Here is a 22,220-nt window from a genome sequence, read left to right as displayed (position 1 = left end):
CGATGAGTCTGCCTACAGAGAGGAGATAAAGAGGCTGATGGTGTGGTGCACGGAGAACAATCTGGCCCTGAACACCAAGAAAACAAAATAACATTGATTTCAGGAGGAAACATGATGTATATACACCATTGTATACCAACGAGGAGATGGTGGAGAGAGTGTTCAGTTTTAAATTTCTGGGCACACATATCTCAGAGGAACTCACATGGACGATAAACATCACGGCTTTAGTTAAGAAGGCTCTGAAGCGGCTATACTTTTTAAGAATGCTCAGGAAGGTTAACCTGTCACAACGGCTCTTGTCATTCTACCGCTGCTCCATCCAGAGTATCCTCACATATGGTATGCTGGTGTGGTATGGAAGTAGCTCTGCAGCTGACAAAAAGGCTTTGCAGAGAGTTATCAAGACTGCACAGAACATCATCACAAAATAACGGCTGACTGCCCTGGATGATATTTTTACCTCCCACTGTCTGCAGAAAATACACAATATTCTGAAGGACTCGTATCACCCTGCACATAACTTATTTGAACTGTTGCCATCTGGGAAACGTTACAGGTCTATCAAAACACGTACCACAAGATTCATGAACAGTTTTTATCCTAAAGCTATAACCATACTGAACACTGAACTGAAAATACATTCTTGACATGTAAGAAGAACCAGTCATGTGTAATTATATTGAGCATTGAGCACTTTATTTCACTCAGCACGGTGTAAAATTATTATTATTTATTTTTTCCCTTATGTGTAATATGGTATTTAATTATTCCTTATTAATTGTTTAAATTATCTTTAGCTGGGTACGTTGGCAAATCTATAATTTCGTTGGATGTAAGTACAATGACAATAAATAATAATCTAATCTAATGTATTTGCATATTTATTTAATGTATGCATATTAACACATTGGAGAAAAAGAGAAAAATGCATTCAGAACACGCAATTAACATTTTATGGCCCTGCTAATTTATTTGCTGCAATAAATAATTGACAGTGAATGTATCAAGCGAACAGAGATTGTTTATAACAACCAAACATTTTTCCCTTCAAATCTATTGACAAACTTTAACCTAACAAATAAACAAAGCAATAACAGCTGTTGTTAACCATCATACAGTACAATGTAAATAAAAATATAATGGAAAAAGCAACAGTGAAACTTTACCGCTGTAATATTCGCCGCCTGACATTCGCGGCCCTAGCACGTCAGTGTTACGTCACGACTGTTGAGGACGGTTTTTCGTCTCAGCCAATCAACTGAAGCGACGACGGCAGCGCGTTTTGTTTAGATCTCAATGCAGTGAATGCTAGGCTAAATCTTCTGGAAATAAGGTCTTCTGCATAACTGCTGTTTTGAACATGCTGATGAGCAGGTATTCAATAGTATAGAAATATCTTGTTAATTAATCCACCGAAAAGCAGTGGAGAGCTGAAAAATGATGATAGAGGGTCAGTCTGCTCCTTGACAACCTGTTGAATACATGAAATGAAGCCAAATCATTTGAGTATACAGTAACGCTAGGTATGATAACTCGAAAGTGTTTAAAGCAAGAACTATGGTGCGAGTTCAGTGTTGGTTTTTAGCCAAGTCCATTTAAACAAAGATAACATTTATTTACAGCGCTCTTCATGACAATCACCAATGTTCAAAGACAACAGGGGGTTGGTAGAGGATGTTGTTTCCTTGAGAAATCAGCTGAGATTAACCGAGAAAAACCTACAGTCGAGGTGAGGCATTTAGTTTGTTGAGGATTGCTGAAATGTATTGTGGGTTTTGCTTGATGATAGATAGCTCTTTCAGATATGATTCAAGATGCAGTTTTATGTCTGTTGTTTAAGTTATAGAAATGTCACTTTGGTCCACAAAATTTTAAATGTCGTTGTTTGTTTTGATATTTTTTGTAAATATTTACTGTGGTATTATTATTCACGTTTTGTGATACAACACTACTGGTAAGTATTATCGAATTTCTCGTATTGTTAGCATTTCATAATTAAAAAAAAGGTTGTACTGGCACTCACTTCAGTCGATCAGGAGATGACATCAGTGGTGAGGATAATAACAGAAGTGCCGTGGACGGATTCCCAGGTCGTCATTCTTTAGAAGACCTTCAGAACCTTTTGTTCCTGGACAACCAAGAGGAGCATATTCACACCCTGAGCAGAGGGTGTGTGTGCACGTATATCCATCTTTGACTGCAGGGTAGGATGCTGGGAAGATATAGCAGATAAATGGACTAAAGTGTTGTTACCTTTTAAATTATTAGCTAAGTTATTAGTAAAATAGATCCCCAAACCCACTGATTTTAAAGTTGTTGTTTTTTTGTGTGTGTTCATCTGTAGTCAGACAGAGACATGGAGACAGAGACGTCTGTACTCAGGAGGAAGCTCAACACCATCAGACAGGAGAACACATCTCTGGCCATGGAGAACAGGCAGCTCATCAGTGACATAGAAACTGCTCAGCTTGAGTTAGTCAGCTCAAGGTCCAAGGTAATGCTCCTCACATAACGATTGGTTATGGTAGTGGAGTTATAGAAGAGGTACACTAAAATTTGGGGTAGGTTAGTTTTTTGGTAACACTTTATTTTAAGGTGTGTCATGTTTTTTTTTGTGTTTTTTTTAAACACCGAATGCAGTAAATACAAACCTGACCAGCCGAGCGTTTGCGATCACATGAACTTGACGACACTTGTACAAATGCGGATGGTTGACATGAATGGAATGATTCCAGATTGGCGATGTAGTATTTGGTTTCTGTATTCTATACTGTATTTTCCTGCGCTCAAACTTGCCAATCTAAAGGATCAAATGCCATGTATGGCGTTTGAGGTAATTTGTGAATTAGCATAGACTTAGTCTAAATAGAACAATCTGCAACTGTTACTATTATTACACTTGTATACAAAACTTTGCATTATCAATACAAACCTGAACAGCTGAGCGTTTGTGATCACGTGAACTTGAAGACACTTGTACAAATGCGGATGGGTGACATGAATGGAAATGATTCCAGATTGACGATGTAGTATTTGGATTCTGTATTCTGTACTGTATTTTCCTGCGCTCAAACCTGCCAATCTAAAGGATCAAACGCCGTGTAAGGCATTTGAGGTAATTTGTGAATTAGCATAGACTTATAGTCTAAATAAAACAATTTGCAACTGTTGCTTTTATTACGCTTGTATACAAAACTTTGTATTATGCTTATTATAGAGTGTGTGACGTCACGTGCACTACCGCCGGTGGCAATAGACAACGGTTGATGCGGTTGTCATGGCGACCGTCACAGCCCTACTGTGCAATGGTGTAGTTTCCTGACATCCAGACTGAACAGCGTGCTGTGATTGGTTAGCTGGGCCAGTGTGTGCTGTGATTGGTTAGCTGGGCCAGTGTGTGCTGTGATTGGCACCACTCGGCGCCTGGTCGGGAAATATCGTGCCCCTTACCATAGCCGCCTGCGAGCTTCAGTGTAAATATTGCGTCAAAATCAAATCAATTTGAGTGCGATTTAAACCTGGATGATTGTAACCACTCTAAGTTCGTCTGCCTTGGGAAAGCTAGCGTGTCTCCGACATATAACACTCGTTGCCTTGGTTGTAGTCCAAACAAGTCGTTTGTTGTAGTTTTTGAAAAGTGATTTCAGTTAAATAAAATATCTCCTTTTGAAGTGGACTTTGAGCTTTGTAACTTTGCAGATCTTTTTCATGGTCAAACAGCAACATTACAGACTAAATAAAGTTGAAAAAGTGAAAAAAGCATAATAGCACCCCTTTAATATTACTCAGTACTTAAATGTATAATTACACTGTAACAAGGACACCTTAAAATAAAGTGTAATCGCTTTTTTATGTTTTTGAAAGAAGTCTTTTATGCTCATCAAGGCTGCATTTACTTCAAAAATAGAGTAAAAGCAGTAATATTGTGAAATATTATTACAATTTAAAATAACTATGATATATTTTATTTTCTATATATATTTTAAATTAATAGTAATTTATTCCTTAAAAAAAGTGGGCGTAGTTCTCATAGTAATATGACATGTTGCGCTCTACTTTTGTGTCCTTAAATGCTCAATTTTTGGGGTCGACAGCTTATAAAAACATAGTTCTGTTTTTTTTAGCTTGTTTACTGTACACCTTGTCACAAAGCAGCTTTTAGACATTGTTCTGTTTTTTGTTATAAGTCAATGGAGAGGGTTAGATTGTCCTCCCGCTCAAAATGCATGTTATTGATCTCTTGGCTTCCTCGCTCCGTGCTCCCTCACATTAGCGCACGTGACAGAATACCGAACCAGAAACAGTAAGCGGCGCCCCTTCTCCCATGTTTTGGTTTCATTTTTTGAACAGTCTTTTGTTTTCCCGTTTTTTCCCCCCCGCGGCATGGAAATCGCCACTCGTTTCATTGTTCTAGCCCGTAAGGATCTCGATCCTTCTTCGCGTATGCCAGGGAGTTCTGCTGGCTCGCCGCGGCGACAGCTTTAGATGACGCCACCATCAACTCCTTGTTCTGGAACGGGGCTAATTACCATCGCCCCGTGGACCTCCCAGAAACCACGGGACTACGCTGGAGGGAAGGGATACTCCGGTGTCTGGAGAGCGTCCTGCCCCGAGCCAGAACCAGCCTGCCGGCTGCGCCGTTCTCCCTTACCCAAAGGAGGAGGATGAGGAGAAAAGGATGGCTCACGGCCCTCTTCCTCGCCCGAGAGTGCCCCCCAGAGCTCGCTCCAGTATTGGCTCCAGCCCCAGAGCTCGCTCCAGTGTTGGCTCCAGCCCCTGAGTTCGCTCCAGTATCAGCTCTATCCCCTGACCAGAGTCGAGCGATGGCTCTAGCCCCAGACCAGCGTCAAGATAGGGCTACAGTACCCACGTTTAGCCCACGGAGGGCTCCTGTTCTTGAGTTTAGCCCACGGAGGGCTCCTGTCCCTGAGTTTAGCCCAGAGAGAGTTCTTGTTCCCGAGTTTAGCCCAGAGAGGGTTCCTGTCCCCGAGTTTAGCCCAGAGAGGGTTCCTGAGCCCAGAGAGGATTCCAGTCCCCGAGTTTAGCCCAGAGAGGGCTCCAGTCCCCGATTTTAGCCCACAGAGGATTCCAGTCCCCGAGTCTAGCACCGAAAGGGCTCCAGTCCCCATGTCCAGCCCAAGGAGGTCTCCAGTTCCCACGTCCAGCCCCAGGAGGGCTCCAGTCCCCAAGTCAAGCCAGGCTCCCCGAGCTCCCTGTTCCACCATGGCCTCCTGTACTGTCTGCTCCGCCATGGCTCCCCGAGCTCCCTGTTCCACCATGGTCTTCTGCCCTGAGCTCCCTGTGCCGCCATGGCACCCTGGACTGCCTGATCCACCCTGGAGGTATTCCCCGTGTCCCAGTCCTACACCATACCTCTGTTTCCACTACTGAACCTCTCTCTTTATGCCTTACTCACAGCCTCTCTAGTTTTGACTCGCTTGTCCCCACAGTGGTTGATGAGATAATCAGGCTGTATAATTCCTCTACTAGTCTTCTTGACCCTGCACCTACCTCTTTACTGAAGAATTGCTTGACTGCTTTGTCTCTACCCATCACTCATTTCATTAATACGTCAATGTAATCTGGAACTGTACCATCTAAGCTTAAGATTGCTGTTGTTACCCCGGTTCTTAAAAAGCATGGTCTTCATCCTTCATCCCCAAGTAGCTACAGACTTATTTCAAACCTCTCTTTTCTCTCTAAGGTAGTAGAAAAAGTTGTTACCTCCCAATTACAGGCCTGTTTAACAGAACACAACCTTTATGGGCCCTTTCACTCTGGCTTTTGTCCATTACACAGTACTGAAACAGCCCTGGTTAAGATTCTTAATGATCTCCTTCTAGCTTCTGGAGCTCTTCTAGATTCTGGTGCTCTTAGCACTCTCCTTCTGCTAGACCTCAGCTCAGCTTTTGACACTGTTTGTCTTGAGATACTCCTGTCACGGCTTTCAGCAATTGGAATTTCTGGCACAGCCTTTGACTGGTTTTCCTCCTATCTGACAGGGAGGGAACAATTTGTTATAATACTAGAAACACAAATCATCCACCAAATCCATCAGTTCTGGTGTACTTCAAGGTTCTGTCTTGGGCCCTCTTCTTTTCACTATTTATGTTACCAATTGGACAAATAATCAAATGGTATGGGGTTAACTTCCACTGTTATGCTGATGACATTCAGATTTATTTTAGCACACCTTCCACCTCAGTGTTTCCTCTGCCTACATTAACATCCTGCATCAAGGAACTCAAGCTTTGACTGGAGGCAAATTACATTAAATTTAACTCCGGTAAAACTAAGGTAATACTGATTGGCTCTAAAGCTGTTGTATCTAAACTATCCGGTCAAATGATAGATTTGAATGGTGAGCTGATAATGCCCTCCATGACAGTTCAAAATCCTGTTCTCATTGATTTTACTTTCATTTAATAGTCTTATTGGTAAAGTGATAAAGACAGGTTTATTCCACCTACGTAATATCTCTAATATTCAATCCTCTCTCAGACAGCAGGATGCTGAAACTGTTATACATGCCTTCGTCTCATCTCAGCTAGATTACTGTAACTCACTTCTTTATGGCCTTTCAGCTAAAAATATCAAATGATTACAATATGTTTAAAACTCTGCAGCCCGCTTGATCACTCACACAAGAAAGAACGAGCACATTACTCCAATTCTCTATCACCTTCATTGGCTTCCGGTTTCCTTGCACATAAACTAATTCTCTAAAAGGTACTAATTCTCACTTACAAAGCTCTCCATAACCTTGGTCCTACATATTTATCTCACTGACTTCAGCCTTATGCTCCTGTTCGCTCCTTACGATCTTCTAGTGCAGGATTGTTAGTCACCCCTAAGTTTAGTCTGGTGACTATGGGAGCCAGGTCTATTAGTCTTGTGGCTCCCAGGTTGTGGAATGCTCTTCCTCAAGACGTCTGTCAAGCATCCTCCCTTCTATCCTTCAAAAACCTCTTAAAAACATGCTTTTTTCTCTGAATATTACTCTTCAGTTCTCTGTTTGTAAATTGTACCTTGTTATGAATATGTTATTTATTTGAATCCCTCTTTGTATCTCTAACATAACTTTGTAAGCGACCTCTGTGTATTACTTTCAGCCCTTGCTATGTGTATTGTGTTTATTTGGCTCTGTTCCTTATTTGTCTCTGTAAAGCGACCTTGGGTGTTGGAAAGGCACTATAAATTATATTGTTATATTGTTATTATTATTATTATTATTATTGATGTCATAACTCAAGCCACTGGTGACACAACAAACTCCTCTCTGGTTATGTTGTTAACTGATGTTTGTTTGTATAGATCCGTCTGTTGGGATCCACTTTGGGAGCCAGGACCTCCAGTGTGTCTCACATGAAGGAGCAGATTCTGGGTCTTGAGGCAGAACTGGAAACCCAAACCAAAGCTTTAGAGTAGGTACACCGTTTCTACCATTTCATCCTCATCAAAAAATCAGATTCTTTTCTGACAGATATCTGGAGCAGCATGTTCTTGTTTCTTCAGGACTGCAGAGCAGAAGTTGGAAGAAAGTGAACAGACAGTGATGCAGAGTAACAGGCTGGTGGAGAAGCTCAGAGATGAGCTGAGAGTTGTTAAAGCCGAGTTAGCTGAAAGAACATGTCTGGGAAAACGGTACGAGATTAGTTATGCTATGGAAAACTTTAGACTAATTCATCCTGGGAGCAATAATCCCTTAAAGCTGGAATTTTCTCAAATTTACAAGTCTTTTTGTAATTCCTGAAAGCCCACAGCTTAAATTCTGAGAAAATGTATCTTTCTAAGTGCTGAGCAGCAGAGAAACCAAGCACTTCGAAATGCAGAGAAGCTCACGGTCACCTTTAAAGAATACAAAGAGGATGTTTATGAAAAACTCAGGAAGGTAATTTAGCATAGGAATCTTAAACTGACATAGGAATCATTCTGTGATTACTTATTTTCCTGCTGTATGTATCATGCATGTCCTGCATTTGTTGGAGGTGTTGGAGAGTGAGGGCCAGCTGAAAGTCAGCCTGATGGAGTGTGACAGGGAGAGAGAGGAGCTGGAGAGGAAGTGTGCTGAGCTGGAGAGAGAGAAGGATGGTCTACGTCACAACATCTGGTAAGACCATGTGATATACTGATATAAACTATATACTGATTTGGGTTGTGGAGATATGAAGAACATTCTTCAATGATGGTTAATATATTGTCAATATATTATTAAAAAAAAAAGATTTTTAAAGTTTAAAAAAAAAAAAAGTTAAAAAAAAAATGCTTTTGAAAGGTCTCTTATGCTCATCAAAGATACATTTATATGAACAAAAATACAGTAAATTGTAAAATATTTTTGAATAGTTTTCTATGTGAATATTTTATATTGTAACTTATTCCTTTGACTACAAAACTGAATTTTTTAAAATTATATAATGAATAGAAAGTTCAAAGGAACAAAATGTTTCCGAAATTAGGGCTGGGCGGTATATCGAGTTTGTACGACATATCGATATATTTTTAATAGGCGATATGGTATGAGGCAATACCACCTACATCGATATACAGTAGTTTGATACGAGCACATCTGAATAATGCATAGTCCAATTTGTCCTAAACATGAGACATGCTTTATATTAAGGGCTTTAAAATAACTGGTAAGATATAGTTAAGATGTATAGTTTAAAGCGGCTCGCCCTGTCAGATGCTCTGACAGACACATGTGCTGCGACTGAGAGGCTACATGCTCTGTTTAATGTGTTTGAGATTTTCCTCAGTGCATACCTTGCATTTCACAGGTATATTCTCCATCTGTAAATGTTAGAAAGTCATGGAAATATTTCGATTTTGCTGTCAGGAGCCTTTTGCATTCAATTCTCCGCTAAACTTCACAGACTTCTGTGAACAAGAGCTGCCGCGTGCATGCGCGCCAAACAGACAGAGCGCAATAGAATAGCAGTGCAATAATTGTATCATATGTAGAATTTTAAACCTACAAGTAAGTGTATTTTATGATAGCAGATAGCAGTAATGGGGTAATCAAAAATAAAATGCAATTAATCTGTGCTCTTGTTTATTTACTTTCATTTTTAGTTTAGTGAATTGAACTTCTGCCTTAAAAATAATTATTTTAGTTTTTAGATTGTAATGTTACAATGTTAGAATGTAATGTGATTTTTGCCCCTTTTTTGCACATAATGAATAGCATAGCCTACTTTCACTATATTTGTTTTCTTTGCCTTTAATATAAACATTGTTTTATTGGACAAAATTAGGCAGGATGTTAAAAAAATATATATTAAAAAATAGAAAAAAATCCAAATTGAAAATGTAGAGAATAGCAAGATATATACCGTATATCACATTTCAGCCAAAAATACCAAGATACGAGTTTTTGGCCATATTGCCCAGCCCTATCTGAAATAGAAATCTTTTGTAACAATAGAAATGTCTTTACTGTCACTTTTTAACAATTTAATGTCTCCTTGCTGAACAAAAGTGTTAATTTCTTAAAAATCTTACTGACCCTAAACTTTTGAACGGTAATGTATATTATATGGGTGCGTCTCAATCAGCTCCCTAGTTCAGTAATCTGATTCTGGGAGTCTGGGCACTGATCAGGGAGTTGGCCATTTTAAGGGCTGTCTCAATCGTGAAATCCTTCCAGTATACTGGAAAGTTTGTTCCCTGAAAAATCCCACAATGCACCGCAAAAACCAGGGAGCATCTGTGCTCACTTTGCTCCCTTACCGGAAATTACATCACATTTCTGAAGCACGAAACATAAACCACATGAGCCAACACGATAAATATAATGATACGCGATAGAAGATTTGAAAAGACAAACCATTTTTTTTAGTATATTTCAACATAAACACACATCGCTAGACAGGTAATGATCACATCTAGTTACTGTTTATAATTAATATTCGGCTGAAATGTTGTAAGAACATGTAAAAGAACAATGTGTTTAAAGAGAATAAAAAATTATATCAAAAAGAGTTTGGTCCTGCCTGTTGTTGATTAATTCCAGCAATACGTTCTACAATGTTGTCCGTTGATGTTGTACGTAGTCATGTCACCGGAAATTGAGTAATCACTGTCCCAATGTGCAGTGAGCCAGGGAACTTACCAGAGACCGAATTCATGTACACGATATACTGATTCACGAGCTAGGGAACTGACTGAGACACACCCTATGTTAATTGACAACACTGACACAGACTTTTTTAGATCATTATTTCAGTATTTTAATTATAATTAAATGAGTATTTAAAGTCACAATTTATACAGTAGATTTATAAGGGAAAGTGAATACCCTGCAAACATAATTATAATACCTCTGCTTTATATTTGCCAAATGAAATCCAATATTTGTTTTGTACTAACTTTGGGGTGCTGATTCCAAAAATTAAAGCTGATACACAATTTGAGAAATAAACAAAATTGCATAAAATATTAAGATTTGGTTTCTGAAAATATATTTGGAATTTTTTTTATTGTTTTGTGCTGTATTGGCAATTTTTCCTCACAGTTTTAATGCATTTATGTTTAAACCGATCATTTGACCAGATTATTAGCTTCTAGACCAGGGGTGTCAACCTCAATTCCTGGAGGGCTGGAGCCCTGCAGAGTTTTGTTCCAACCCTGCTCCAACACACATAGCATGTAGTTTTCAGATAAGCCTGAAGGACTTGATTAGTTGGATCAGATGTGTTGAAGGGTTGTAGGGTTGAACTCTGCAGGGCTCCGGCCCTCCAGGAATTGAGTTTGACACCCCTGTTCTAAACTGTTCTTGGAAAAGTTAAACTGCTCATGCTAGTTACTGCCATTTCTGATCTCTGATCAGTGAGCTGAAGGAGATTCATAGCCGCTCTGAGTCTCTCTCCACTGAGCATGTGCAGCTGCAGTCTCAGGTTTATCAGCTCTCAGATCAGCTGAAACAGCTGCAGAGGGAGATGGTTGAGAAGGAGGCTCCGCTGCAGGAGGTGACAGGGCTGAGGAAAGAGAATGAGGACCTGCGGCTCCTCACGGCATGTCAGGAGCAGAGGGTGGCTCATGCCCACAGAGAGAAAGAACAGGACAGAGCTGAGCTGACCAGCCTAGAGAGCATACTGGACTTACTACATCTGAGAGAGGTGCTGGAATACACACACACACATCCTAAATAAAAGTAATTACATTTTCAAATTTGTATTGCTTTGTGCACATTTAAAGGAATAATTCACCTAAAAATAAACGTCCTCATTTAAGGCCCATTCACACCAAGAACGATAACTATAACAATAACTATATTAGCGTCCACACCAACGGATGATAGAATTCTATGCCACTTAGCTTGAGCACTTTAAAGCAGAATGGATTCTTATTGGATGTCAATGTTTTTATCGTTCATCAGCTGGAAAAAAAAAATCATTTTGAAGATGATTCTAGCAACAGTCCTCTGTGTCGTTACAGTTGTGGTTGTGGTGTGGACTTATTTCTGCTATTCTTTAACTTTCAGAATGATTTTCAAAACTGTATCATTATAGTTGTCATTGTTGGTGTGAACAGGCTTTTACTCGCCCTCGTCCCAAACCCGTATGACTGAGTTTTTTCTGTGAATCGCAGAAGATATTGGAGGGTTTTTTTTTTTCAATCATTGAAAGTTATAGGGTCTAAAACATGATTTCACTTCACTGATTTTAGTTATATGGGCAAAAACAGTTCTTTAAAAAATATTTAAAATATCTTCATGACTGTGGAATGACTTGTGTTTCAGAATCGGGAGGGTGCACTGTGTGTGAACCCTTGTTTGCTGCCTGCACTGTCTTACACAAGCACGACTGAATCTCTCAAACACAAACCTGGTGAGCATATAACTCTCAGCACGGGATACTGCTGCCATCCTGAGACTGTCCACTTTCATTTATTCATGCAGTTTTTTGTTATTTTGTATTATTTTACTGGACAAACTGTTACATTAATCTCTCCCCCTGTTCAGGTGAACATTATCAGAAACTGTTGGCGGTGCTTCAGATGGTTGAGAGGGAGAAGACCCGACATGCCAGTGCTGCTCAGGGCCTACAAGAGAGACTGACTAGAGCCCAGGAGGAGATCTCCTCCCTGCAAACCTCCATCACAGAGAGATCCTCTCACTACCAGCAGCTCCACGACCAGCTACTGGACAAGGCTACGCAGGCCACCTCCTTAGAGAAAGAGGTCAGTGACCCATCAAATTAGTTTTTCCTGTACCAGAACAGTGTCACAGTAGTTTTGTAGGGTACCATGAAAATATTTGTATTGAATTGTCTATGCTGGCTGCATGTAAAAAAATGTAAACTTGAATAAGTGAAAATAGAATCACAAACTCATGAGTTTATGAAAATAGAATCACAAACATTTCACATGTGACATGAGTCTTGTATGGAGATACGCATAATTCCAAGTAAATAGATTATGATCCACAAATAAATATAAAGAGATTAATAAAAATAAAAATGAATTAAAATTAAAATAAATTAACATGAATTAAATTCACAAATAAATAAAATGAGATTTGCAAATAAGAAAACATATTCACAAATATCTTTTTATGTCACAAACACAACTTTGATTTGTGAATCGCGTCCTGTGCATTTGTGGATCGGTCCCTGTACATTTGTGAATGACTTTCTGTGCATTTGTGGATTTTGAAACATTTCTAGCGTCAAGACGCTTTAAATCTACAAATGTCCCGTGGACTCCACCCACCGTCTACTCAAGCCAATCAGATAACAGCCACATTTCGCTAACCAATCGTAGCACGTTCTCGCTATAGCCAATCACGTTTTGCTTTACAGTTAGGGTGGGAGCAGATTCACTTTGCACCCCTGTGGAACTGCTTTCTGTGGACAGCGTTCAGATTGGTCTGTAGTGCTGTTTGTGTGGTTAAAAAAAAAACCTGTTTCCAAAAGACTGTTGGAGTGTAAGGCTTCTTTATATTTCCATCAGGATCAGTTAATGAGGACAAACTCAGGATTATACACAACTTATGATCATTCACAGATTCCAAGCATGATCAGTAACACCCTCGCGACGCGTCCAAAGCAAATAGAAATCATTATAATCAGCATTACTGTCTACACTGGACGAGGCGCGACAATGAAGGACAAATGGTTCGCACAATTGCTTTGATGCGTACAGTTGCAGTTACTGGTGTTGCATCATAGCGCGACAGGGAACAGGGTAGACAGAGCTTAAGACATGGCACAATGTCTTATATGACCTTTTAAAGCACAATCGCGGTGACAAATATAGGGCATAATAACACATATAATATCAAATATGGTATAATACCAAAATGACCATCTTGGTACCAGCCTCAGAATCACTGCAGCGTGTACTGGGTGTTTGTGAGTGGACAATGTAAATAAAAACTGTGCATTTACTTTGGATGCTGTTAAGTAACTTTTACATTCAAAACTAGTAAGTCTGATTCATATGAAATATTGTTTGCGTGATCAAGTGATTTATCCAATAAATATCTTTTGTCTTACATTTATATGCATTTATATTCAACACACCTGCTCCACATTTAAAAAAGAACCCATGTATATTTTTTCCTGCCCAATCAATGGCAATAACTTTGTAGTACTTTAGGCATTTTAACTTATTACACAAACTCACATGTATCATGAGGTTGAATCCAGTTATTTATTAGTCAGTTAGCCTACTTATTGATGCTTTTCTTTCCATCTTGAATAACATGAGACTTCCATAACGCATTTGTATACAGTATAGCGTTGTTCCCATAGCGAGAACGTGCTACGATTGGTCAGCGAAGTGTGGCTGGTATCTGATTGGCTTGAGTAGACAGTGGGTGGAGTCCACGCATTTGTGAATTTGTCAGCGTCTTGACACCAGAAATGTTTCAAATCCACAAATGCACAGAAAGCCATTCACAAATGTACGGGGAGCGATCCACAAATTCATGCAGCGATCTACAAATGCAAAGGGCGCAATTCACAAATCAATGCCAGGCAAAGTTATGTTTGTGACATAAAAAGATATTTGTGAATATGTTTTTTATTTGCAAATCTCATTCTATTAATTTGCCAATATGTTTAATTTTTTGTTAATTTCTTTACATTTATTTCTTTATTTCATCTATTTATTTGGATTTATGCAACAATTCTATCTCCATATTCTTACTTGATAAAACAGTTAAGTCATGTAATTAATTTATAATAAAAAATGATCGAATGTTATCTGTTTTTATAACATTTTGACTGTATATAGTATTATAGAAGTCAAATTTCTGTACCAGGAAGTGATATATTAATGAACAACTTGTTAAACAGTTAAATACTCATTAAATATTAACTAATAAAACATAAGCAATGGCATGTACTACAGTTCAAAAGTTTGGGGAAGAGTACGTTTGAATTCATAATGAAATCAAAATGGAAACGCAGCTTTCATTTTGTGCCGACTTTAATACTTTTATTAAGTAAGGATGCTTTAAATCAGGGGTGCCCAAACTCAGTCCTGGAGGGCCAGTGTCCTGCAGAAATTAGATATTTGAAAAAGAACTCTGATCAAAATTAGAGAACACTTACAGATACCTCCAAGTTATTGGTGTTAATCTGGCACCTGGTGCTAATTTCCATAATTATATGACAAACCTTTTTAAAGGTGCACTAAGCAATATTTGAAAAATACTTTTGACCACAGTGTCGGACTGAGTCCCAAAACATTCTTGCTGCCAATCAGCAGTAAGGGGTGTGTCTAGTAATGATAGGGACTATAGATAGTGAGAGATGGCAGATAAAAAAAAGAGGAAAATTTAGGAGGCACAAAACATTTAAAAGAAGGGTTAAGATCAGGCAAGAAGTAGGACCCCAATAAATACTGGAGCAGCTTTCCATTGGTGGAGAGAACTCAAGGAGCGGGAAGGCCTGGAATTGGATGCCGACGTTGCTTTGTTTCTTTTTGATAGGTGAATTACGTTGATTTTGCTTTGTTTCACACAACTAATCTGTGTTGGCTTTTGCTTGAATATGATTGGCCGGCAGGCATAGCAGATTCCACCATCATCGCTGCCAGGGTTGTGTATGTACGTGTGGGGGCAGAGACTAGTTATCAAAACAGGGGCGAGGTCCTGTTGGGGTATGGGCGTGTTTGTTTTGGTGCTTTCAAATATAAACATCATTTGGCAAAATTCACTTAGTGCACTAACTGGCAGCATTCCTCTAATTTTCACTGAGATTACAAGATGGCGGGCCGCTCTGAGGTGACTGAAACCCTGCAACAGGAGGCAGTCCAGGTGAAGGCCAAAGGGATGACCCTTTCAGCCATTGCAAGAGTAGCTGGTCATTCCAAATCTGTGATTTCTAGAATATTGCAGCATTACAGTGACAGTAATTCGTTCAAGTCCCCCAAAAAGTCTGGTTGTCCACGTAAGACAAATGCATGTGAAGACAATAATGTGGAGACTCTCAGTGGGGAATCAGTTCAACAATGCAGCTGGAATTGCTCGACAGTTCAGTGCTGAATAGGGTAAGGATCTGTCACGGCACGTTTAAGAGAAGTCGGATTGAAAGTGCACTCTGCAGTGACCAAGCCTCTCATCAGCAAAAAGGATGAAAAGGCTAGGCTCTCTTTTGCTGAGGAGTATGTTGTGTGGAGAGAGGAGAACTGGTCCGAAGTTCACTTTAGTGATGAGAGCAAGTTTAATTTATTTGGGTCAGATGGGAAACATTATGTTCGGTGTCAGACTGGTGAAAGACTGAACCCTGAGTGTGTAAAGAAGTCAGTGAAAGGTGGAGGAAGTGTCATGCATTGGGGGATGTTTTGTGCGGTAGGAGTTGGGCCTCTTATACAGCTACATGGCAAGGTGAATGCAAATGTTTATCAGAACCTCCTTCAGCAACATGCAGTACCTTCCCTGCAAGCATCTCCCAATCAGCCTGCAATTTTCATGCAAGACAATGCCCCCGTCATACTGCAAAATGGATAAAGCAGCTCCTTGAAAGTAACTAAGAACATTGAAATAATGAAATGACCGGTCCAGAGTCCCGATCTAAACCCAACTGAAAATCTCTGGAATATCCTTGGCAACAAAGTTATGGCTAAGAAACCCACTACAGTTACCAAGCTATGGAAGAGACTGGAAGAAGAGTGGACTAAGATCACACCAGCGCAGTGTGAGAAACTAGTGATATCCTGTCGCTGCAAATGTGCTGAAGTCATTCAAAGCAGGGGCCTCTACAATTCCTACTAATTTTTGACAGCTGTAAAATTTTAGTTGTATTCTTCTTTCGTGCTACAGTGGTTACTGTTCTCTAATTTATTAGTTATTTTGTCAAACACGTTAGTATAACAGCGGTATACCCACAGCTAATATTCCTTCAAATTTTGAGCGATGAAGATGAAAAATATTTCAGAAAAAATCAAGTATTTATAGATTCTCTAATTTTGATCTCCACTGTATACAGTATATATTATATGTGCGTGTGTGTGTGTGTTTACACTTAAATCACTCATTATATCTAGATGAACAAAATATTAAAGTTGAAAATCTTTACTTGTATACATTGTATAGTCAATGGAAGCCATATCAGCCAATTGAGAGCTGGATTCAAAATCACACAGAAAATCAAAGTAAAAAATTTAAATTACAGGCTGATTGAAATTTGTTTAATTTCATCACAGCAACTAATAATGTAAGTCAGTAGTGTGCATGGCCCCGACGTGTCTGTATACACTCCCTATGTCTGGGCATGTTCCTGATGAGATGGCGGATGATGTCCTGGGGGGTCTCCTGCCAGACCTGGATCAGGGCATTAGTGAGCTTCAGGGATATCGATCTGTCCAGTTAGGAAGCATAAGTGAGTGTGAATCAGTTTCTCCTGCTTTGGTGCAAATGAAAGTGACAACATGTGTGTTAGAGAGGCAACAGCAGGACAACCCCTTAAAAGGGATTTAGAGACTAATTTGTCTTTAGTTTTGTGATTTGTTAGGGTCTTGTCACTCATTGTAGCATGAGGCAGTACCTGCAACCCAATCAGGTTGCACAGGTAGACCAGCTCCTTCAGGATGGCACAACCATGCGTAATGTCGCAAGGAGGTTTGGTGTGTCTCCCAGAACAGTTTCAAGAGCATGGAGGAGATACAGGGAGACGGGCTGTTACATGAGGAGAGCTGGACAGGGTCATAGAAGGGCAACATCCCAGCAGCAAGACCGGTATCTGCTCCTTTGTGCAAGGAGGAACAGGAGGAGCACTGCAGAGCCCTCCAAAATTGCCTCCAGCAGGCTACTGGTGTGCATGTTTCTGACCAAACTGCCAGAAATGGCATCCATGAGGGTGATGATGATCATATATGTATACATACAGGGGTGTGAAAAAGTGCTGGCCCCCTTCCTGATTTCTTATTTTTTTGCATGTTTGTCACACTTTAATGTTTCAGATCATCAAACAAATTTAAATATCCACAGTTTTAACAGGGGGGCAAACACTTCTTCACACAGGGCCATGTAGTTTTGGATTTTGTTTTCCCTTAATAATAAAAACCTTCATTTACAAACTGCATGTTGTGTTTACTTGTGTTATCTTTGACTAATATTAAATTTGTTTGATGATCTGAAACATTAAAGTGTGACAAACATGCAAAAAAATAAGAAATCAGGAAGGGGGCCAACACTTTTTCACACCACTGTATATATCCATGATCATATATGTACGTGGTTTTGTGCAGCTTGTCAGTGAACAACGGCTCTGTGTAGTAAATGCTGCTCCATGTGAAAGCACACACGTGATGGAGATTTACCGCTGATTACAGAACCGGCTTTACTGACAATATGCGCATTAAATATTGCATGCGATTTATCGTGCAGCCCTAGAACCAGTGAACTCTTATGAACTACCTTACATAGTATAAGACTGTGACATGCGCAAATAGATGAGGAGTGGATCCTTGTCCAAAACTGCCTCCCATATTCCTTGGTCTTTTTCAATATTATGGTCTGAAGACCAGCCAGTGTGCAAAGTGTCAACAGATAAAATTGAGCCTTTAGTGAAAATGTCAGAATGGAGGCCCTGATCCCTCCAATAGGCATATGCACCATCCAGAATAGAGGAGTGGAACAAAGGATTAAAATCCTTGGGGGAACACAGGGATAATTGTCTAGTTTTTTAGAATGAATCCACTGTAGTGTGGAGCGTATATTCACAGCCCAGTAATACAATTAGTGAGGGCCAAACCACCCATATTCTTTGGTTTTTGCAGGATGCTTTTTTGGATCCCTGAAGTCGTACCATTCCATATGAATTGAGAATTAGAGCTATCCAATAAAAACAGGGATACATTGAAAAGCATATAAGAAAAACATTTTTTATTTTTTTTTATTTATTGTAATAATAGTTCACAGTATTACTGCTTTTGCTGTAACTTTGATCAAATAAATGCAGCCTTCGTGAACAGAAGAGACATTTAAAAAATCTTATCAACCCGAAAATGTTATCATTAGTTTACCTTTCGAGTATTTCCCTCCAATTACCTATTGTTTTGAATTTTCTAGAAGTGTATTAACTCAATCTAACTGAACAAAAATGCTGTTCATTAGCTAAAAAAGAAGAGTTTGCGTGTGACTGTCTTGGAGAAACAGCTGCAGGAGAAGATTGCTGCTTATTCACAGGCTGTAATGAAGACCAGCCAGCTTGAACAAGACCTTCTGGTAACATATACATACAAAGCAAGTAATGATTTCAAGATAAAACTGCAAATCTATACTCTGTTTCTGTGTTAAATTAGGAAAAGGCTAGCAGTATTCAGCACTACCAGTCATGTTGCACCCTCTATAGGACCAGCGACTAGTCGACGTCAAGCTTAAAGCGTCATGGCAGAGCATTGAAGTCGCCTAGTCGGTGCAACTCCTAATATATATATATATACACACACACACACACACACACACACAAAAGCAAATAATGATTTCAAGATAAAACTGCAAATCTATACTGTTCTGTGTATCTGTGTTAAATTAGGAAAAGGCTAGCAGTATTCAGCACTACCAGTCAGTCTTGAACAAGAAACAGAGGGAATATCAGCAGACTATAGAGAAAGTCAAGACGACACAGTCACACAAATGCAAAGAACTGGAGGATAGAATTGAGGTGGTATGTATGCATTTGTGCATTTAGTAATTATATTGCACTTGTTAAAAAAATGTTAACACAGTGTATGTGTGTGTGTGTGTTTCAGCTACAGTTGTCTCTGGCTCAGAAACAGACTGAACTTGAGGAGCTAGAACAAAATGTGACTGATCTTCACACAGAGAAGCAGCAGTCACAGCAGAGAGCTGCTCTTCTACAGGCCGTTATAGATAAGCTCACTGAGGTTGGATCTAACTTTTTATGCATACTCATTCCATGGATACAGTGGGCTTCCAAAATCTGAGACTACATTGAAAATCTGAATTGATCCGAATTCAAGGATAGGCTATCCTACCTGCCTTATGTTTTTGCCTACCTACGCGCAGCCAATAGCAAGAGTTTGGGGCATGGCTACTGTAGCAGGCTAAGCTAGAGGGTGTTTAGCCAGTGTCGAAAAATAAGAAGATTCCTTTACATAACAGAAGTAAAATTCGAACATTTTCCAAAATACACAGAGACCGACAACGGGGTAAAACAAGGTTAAACATTGGCAGTGTTTTTGCAAGATGGAGGAATTTGATGGAATGTTTGGGTTTCAATCAATATGTCACACTTGCAGAGTTGCATATCAACAGGTTAGCTAAACTTCAAGGGGTGTTTGCAAAGGTTTGAAAACATGCTTTATATTTGTAGTTCTGCTAGATGACACTAGTAGCGCAGATACGGCCTACCCTACATTTAAATGAAGATGAAATTTTTTTGACTGTTACTTGGTCAGTAATCAAATAAAATTTGTGATATTTATCATGTGACTCTTTCTATAGACATTCAGATGTTCTTGCTTCCATTGAAGCACAATATGCTGTTTACAGGTTTTACACTTCACACGAATTTCTAATGAAAACATTTTATTAAATTTAAAAGAAGCCAAAAATAAGCATTTTTACTTTTCTCAGACTTTTGGACTCCACTGAAACATTAACAGTGTGAAAGATGCGAGTTTGTGTAAATCGCTCACTGAGTATGTCTTTGTTCCTTGGACAGGATTTTGAGGCAAAATATAAATGCAGTGAAGAGACACTTAGAAATGTTGAAGAGCAAGCTGCTGACTCTGCTTCAAAGGTGAGACTGACTTTTTTGTTTTGTTTGTCTGCTCAACACTGTAAACAGAACAGGGAGTTTGCCATGACATTGCTTTGTCTAAAGCAGTGGTTATCACCCTGTTTGACCCAAACACCCCCATTGTCCAACACAATATACTGGCAGTGTTGATATTTAAAATGACCTAACCATGGTTCATACTTGTTGAGGGAAAAAAATGTATCCGCTTACATCTTGATTATATATATTTCAACATTTGCTAATACATTTCCTAAAAGCTGTATCTGTTAATATTATTTAATTGTCCCAAATTAACATGAACTAACAATAAACAGTTGTATTTTTATTAACTAATGTTAAATAAATACTGTTACAAATGTATTACTCATTGTTAACTTATTCATTAAGGAATGTTAACTAATGGGACCTTATTGTAGAGCAGGGTTGCCCAATCCTGTTTCTAGTGTCAAGTAATCATTCTGTCCTCAGAGCAGAAAGTAGCAGCCAATAAGTACATACTTTGATTAATATGCAGCTGTTGAGAAGGATTTTATAGGACAAAAACTCATGACATTTATTGTTTTATTGCACCAGACTTGGTTAGGACACGGTAGTAATTTCTGTATTGATCTTTTTAGGTTAGGAACCTGCGGACCGAACTGTCCTCCTGTAAAGAGGAGCTGAGTCATTACATCCAGCAGATGGAGGAGGTGAAGAAACATCATGATAGACAACTGGAGCTGAAGAACAGTGAGGTCAGTCACTAGATCTAGGCACTTCCTCTTCCTGTCTGCCTGGGGAACATTATTTGAATGACAGTGTGAAGAGTTGATCTTCAGCGCTGGAAACGGCAGTACGGGCACACATATTTAAATACATATACATACACTCTTACCTCATTCCTAACCCTGCTGTTTAGCCATCAGAGAGCGGGTGCACACGTAATCTGGATGGCACACGGACCTTTCACACCCTCTTTACCTCCTTTACAGTATACATACCCCGGATCAACCACACAGACACCATGTTGTTAGTTTGAAGTTTATTTTTATCGGGCGGCGCCCGCTTATGACGTCACTGCCGCGCCGTGCCGGCGCAATGCGATCATAGTCCGACGAAACCATTGTTGTTTGTATGTGGGAAACTTTGTTGTCTTTTCAGTGGAGAGAAAAGATATTAAATGTTAACGATTTGTGTTATTAATATTTGTGTTCTATAATGGTTTATTGGTTTTGTGTTTTATAATGTGATTGATGTTTTATGTGAAGTTTATGAGTTAAAATGAGATTATAAGATTAAATGCTTAACTACTAGTGGTACCCTCCAGGTAGGGGGTGGACCCTGGCTTGTAAGAAGGGAGGCCAGGTTCACATCGGGGGACTTGTTTACCAAAGCAAGTCAGCAAGCGTGCTAGTGCAGTGCCGTGAGCAAAATTGGACATATTGTATATTGTGAGTACTCGTTTGTGCACTTTGTTTATGGTTTATTTTGGTACTTTGCTATTTTTTGGACTGAGCACTTGTGGAAATACCATACTCTCACCACTGGATATTTTTACGGCACACTGTAAATAAAAGTCACCTTTTATTTACTTCTACGGGTCAAGCCATCATTTATTTGGTTAATTGTTTTTTTCTCTTTTCTTTTTTTTTTCCCCCCCGGACCTAAAACGTCCCGCAGTAGATCTGCAAGGGTCTACTGCATCACAGTTGGTGGCAGCGGTGGGATGGCTACCCGTAAGAAAGCGCCAAAAGGCAAAAGGCCTGGTTTGCGTTCGCAAGCAAAGGATGCTGTTAAGGAGGATGTTGCCTGGGATACGCTGGGGACATCGTCGTCGGAGGAGGCATCAGTGCTACTCAGCGGAGTTGGCCGCCTCGGCGAACGGAGATGCCGGTGCCAGTTCTACAGCAGGGGGATGACATCGAGATCTACCTTCGACAGTTTGAGCGGCTGGCCAGGGCTTGGCGATGGCCGAGAGAGGAGTGGAGTTGTCGGTTGGTGCCACTGTTGACTGGACGG

General features: G+C 39.7%; 1 protein-coding gene across 1 annotated transcript in view; it reads left to right on the top strand.

The window, feature by feature from the left end:
• The first annotated feature begins 1,283 nt into the window (after positions 1–1,283).
• Positions 1,284–22,220, top strand: part of LOC107658134 (coiled-coil domain-containing protein 18-like) — a 45,019-nt gene continuing 24,082 nt past the window's right edge. Inside the window, 18 exon segments of the mRNA XM_016446593.1 lie at positions 1,284–1,377; positions 1,626–1,732; positions 2,032–2,137; positions 2,140–2,190; positions 2,193–2,207; positions 2,348–2,497; positions 7,318–7,427; positions 7,519–7,647; positions 7,798–7,894; positions 7,992–8,113; positions 10,835–11,123; positions 11,747–11,834; positions 11,969–12,186; positions 18,572–18,682; positions 18,993–19,124; positions 19,210–19,344; positions 20,145–20,222; positions 20,840–20,956. Coding sequence (XP_016302079.1) covers positions 1,647–1,732; positions 2,032–2,137; positions 2,140–2,190; positions 2,193–2,207; positions 2,348–2,497; positions 7,318–7,427; positions 7,519–7,647; positions 7,798–7,894; positions 7,992–8,113; positions 10,835–11,123; positions 11,747–11,834; positions 11,969–12,186; positions 18,572–18,682; positions 18,993–19,124; positions 19,210–19,344; positions 20,145–20,222; positions 20,840–20,956 — 2,034 coding nt within the window. The 5' untranslated portion in view covers positions 1,284–1,377; positions 1,626–1,646.

Source organism: Sinocyclocheilus anshuiensis, unplaced genomic scaffold (genome assembly GCF_001515605.1).
Source record: "Sinocyclocheilus anshuiensis isolate Anshui unplaced genomic scaffold, SAMN03320099.WGS_v1.1 scaffold141, whole genome shotgun sequence".
In the NCBI taxonomy this organism is placed as follows: domain Eukaryota; kingdom Metazoa; phylum Chordata; class Actinopteri; order Cypriniformes; family Cyprinidae; genus Sinocyclocheilus; species Sinocyclocheilus anshuiensis.
This window is presented reverse-complemented; position numbering and strand designations above follow the sequence as displayed.